Consider the following 3,987-nt stretch of genomic DNA (forward strand, 5'->3'; position numbering starts at 1 on the left):
ATATAACCAAATTGTAATCGAGCCATTTAAATAGTGATCTGAAGGAAACATTCGGACAATCTCTGTTTGAAGGGGCACACGTGTGTAAATAGTTGCGTAAAACAACGGGTTCAGTTTGTAACATGGGCTCTCTTTTTTTCCTCAAGAAATGTTATGGCTTTAGGGATTACGTGTCATATGTAGTAAATAAGCGATAGAACATATTTTTTGAAGGGCTTCTCTTTGGAGAGTGCAAGGTACGAGTGTCTTGAAAGGTATTTTGTTGTTTGCTACCACCTAAGTGGTTACACATTCTTCATCTTAAAAGGACTGTGAATTTCTCACAATTTACTAAAAAGCCACGCGTAATGAAATGAAAGACACCTAAAATGCACAAAAGTCGTTGATGCGTAAATATTCACATTGTAGCTTCTTATATTCTAACTCTCATTCGTGATAAATTATAAATACGTTACGTAGGTAATACATTGATAATACTATATATTAATTGTGCTGTTTGTATGAAGGTGTGTTGCGTAAATAGAGCATATGTATAAAAAAGAGAGGGTTTGAAAAGTTGATAAAGGCTGAACATGTGAGACTACATGATTGCAACACAACTCATTCGATTGCCACACAAGATTGGCAATCGAAAAAAGTGAATTCAAGATATAATACAAGACTGCTCCAGGCCGGATATAAAAACGCGTAATTGCATGTTAGAATGAAAACAGTCCACTGTAATGTATCCCTTAAATCCACGAGAGTACACCTAAGCCTCATTTTATCCACACCAATTAAATGACACATTTGTATATTTCGAGATGGGTTCAATGATTGTAACTAGAGTATAGGGACCATAACAGTTGGGGCTATATTTGACCAGGTGTGATGAAGCCTAGATATGATTCAAATGGGAACATCCCCAACTAGGAAGACTTCCCTTTCTGTTCATAGAAGTAGGTGTCGTTGCCAAATTACCCATTTGTCGAAATTAATGGATCCATTATAAGGCGGTTAACCTCCTACGGTGAGCAAACATCCTTGGCTGTGCTGTCCTCAGAGAGGTTTGACCATTTTGTCGATGTTTTCTATACGATTGAAAGCTTTAATTTGTCCCTAAATACCATGAAAATATGTTGTAGTGATATTATATATTTAATATATTAGTCACGAGTTATTATCCAAAGGAAAAGTTGTTCAATTGCAATTTTCTCGTTAGATGTTGAGAATACCGTTTCAATTAAATCTACAATCTGTTCACACCTTGTTAACCATACCATTAGCCTTGCTTTACATTCGCTGATTGTTGATTTACATTTGCGACTAAATAGCATATTTTATGGCTGTTGTCCGAGGGTTTAGGGACACCGTAGCCAATGCTGTAGCATTTGATATAAAACCTGAAGCTTCCAAAGCTCTCCAGTCACTCCAACTTCGGACTTCTACTGCATGCTAGAGATCAAGACATAGATGCTCCAAGGACCCACAACAAGAACCATGTACCATTACTTTATCTCTGAGATGTTACCTGTTGCTATGATCACTGCCATTGCCACGTTGGTGAGCATGGCTACTGCAAGATCATCACTAAATTATTTGGAACGCCACTTTTCCATGGAGAACGAGTCTGAAGAAGTGCGTTCTGCAGCTATCAAGAGGCTGCTGGAGGTGTTTGGGATGGAGGATGCTCCTCTCCTCCGGGGCGACAAGCAGCCGCCTCAGTACATGGTCGACCTGTACAACACTGTCGCAGATGTGGACGGAGTTACCAAGGACCCCTACATTCTGGAGGGGAATACAGTACGCAGCTTCTTCGACAAACGTAATATTTAGATATTTTAACCTCGACCCTGTCGATAGATCAGTTATATTAGGTTAGACCTATACCTGTATCGCTATTGCACCCGCCAGTCCTATGATTCACCTTATGCAATGTTTACAAATAATGAGTATTTTACGCATGATATTACGCACGTATTAGGCTCACATTTGAAGTCTTATCGGGGCACTTTTGCGTACTTATTTTGACAATAAGTATTATCCTTCCCGCACACAGTGCACAGTGAACAAATTCAGTTCCTGTTCAACTTGTCCATGGTGGCCAGTAGTGAGAAGGTTCTAACCGCGGAACTCCATCTCTTCAAGCTACGCCCTCAGGTTTCTGCAACATTCAATAGATATCACTTCTGTCAGGTATAAAACTCAATGTGACCCATTTATATATAAATAGGCAGACATGCAGAGGCTCAACTGTCCTTTAACTCCTCAAAAGTAAGCTACTCAAAGCTAATGATGAATCCATTCATTCCCTATAGGTCAGTGTCTACCAGCTTCTGGATAGCAGCAAAATGAACATTACTCAGGGGAAGAAGCTGCTGTCTTCCAGACTGATCCCTGTCCCCTCCACTGGCTGGGAAGTGTTCACCATTACACAAGCTGTAAGTATGTCATTCATCCATTCATCCATAAATTCATCCATCCACCATCCACCCATCCATCCATCCATCCATCCATCCATCCACCCATCCATCCATCCACCCATCCATCCATCCATCCATCCATCCATCCATCCATCCATCCATCCATCCACCCCTAACCCAAAATAACTCTCTCCCTATAAAGGTGCGTTCCTGGATGGCTGTTGAGGGCAATAACCTGGGTCTTCTGGTCACAGTACAGACCCTGGGAGGAAGCCAGATGGATGAGAAGGTGGTGCGTTTTTCTTCAGGCCGTAACCACCATAAAAGCAAGCAGCCCATGCTGGTGCTGTTCACTGACGATGGCCGCCGTGCAGCCGCTCTGGATAATACAGTCAAAGGTAGCCTAACACACAATCGAGTTATTATTCATGTGTTATTACTGTATTACTGGTGTATAAACACAACATGGTGGTCTCTGTCCTAATACATCATCGTTTATTTGTACTTTTATCAGTATTGCTACTCTATTTTTTTCTGTTGAACCTAATAGTAAATCATCTTAACTGAGCGTGTATTCAGTTCAAACGGAACCACATTTCCCAAACCGACTCTACATTTTCCCTATCCAGATCCCAATGAGACCCCAGCTGTCCCTGGCCTGTCCAACCTCCCCAACACCCCAGGCTTCCACCGTAGCGCCCGCTCCCTGGACTATGACGAGGACGTAGAGAAGATGACGTGCCAGCGCCTGCCACTCTACGTGGACTTCGAGGAGATCGGCTGGTCCGGGTGGATCGTGTCGCCTCGGGGTTACAATGCCTACCACTGTAAGGGCTCCTGCCCTTTCCCCCTGGGCCAGAACATGAGACCCACTAACCACGCCACCGTCCAGTCTATCATCAACGCTCTGAAGCTGACTAAAGGCATTGAAACGCCGTGCTGCGCGCCAGACAAGCTCTTCTCCATCAACCTGCTGTATTTTGATGATGACGAGAATGTGGTGCTGAAGCAGTATGATGACATGGTGGCAGGAAGCTGCGGCTGCCATTGAGCTGGATGGACGGACGGACGGACGGGGGGGGGGGGGTGACTGTGCTAAACCAAGATGGCTGACACGGAGCAGCAGTGTATCTCATTCAGGAGGGCACAACGTTGCAAACCTCACAGATAGAAATGTCTTGTATAGAGCTCACACCCTTCTACATGACAGAGAATGATGTTTGTTAGATGTGATATATTTCTGATTGTTCTGTAATCTTGCGCCCAACTGAATGCGACTGTGCTCTGTGTGGATGGATGACTGCCACAGGGCTGGTGCTGTACAACGCTGACCAAGGTGTATTGTGTCAAAGCAAAGGAAGACAAATATTAAAATCTCATTTCAGTCTAGGTGTTGGTATAAAACCGCCTCTTACACTCAGCGATGAAGATGAAGATGAAGCAGTATGCAGGCAGAGTCCTTACGTGTAACATATGTAAATAGGTAGAAATTATAATATATGACAGGGCATGACTTGGATTTCCTGTGACAGATGTAAATGTGTATATTAAATGATTGATGATTGTGAACTATTATGACATTTTA

At 43.0% G+C, this 3,987-nt stretch overlaps 1 protein-coding gene across 1 annotated transcript; it reads left to right on the top strand.

Annotated features, from left to right (window-relative positions):
- Nucleotides 1-1,431: 1,431 nt before the first annotated feature.
- admp (anti-dorsalizing morphogenic protein) lies at nucleotides 1,432-3,453 on the top strand. The gene is given in 5 exon segments (XM_029641962.2): nucleotides 1,432-1,804; nucleotides 2,039-2,175; nucleotides 2,298-2,420; nucleotides 2,605-2,800; nucleotides 3,032-3,453. Coding segments are annotated over 5 exon segments (1,251 nt in total).
- Nucleotides 3,454-3,987: the final 534 nt, after the last annotated feature.

Source organism: Oncorhynchus nerka, linkage group LG9b, assembly GCF_034236695.1.
Source record: "Oncorhynchus nerka isolate Pitt River linkage group LG9b, Oner_Uvic_2.0, whole genome shotgun sequence".
Classification (NCBI taxonomy): Eukaryota; Metazoa; Chordata; class Actinopteri; order Salmoniformes; family Salmonidae; genus Oncorhynchus; species Oncorhynchus nerka.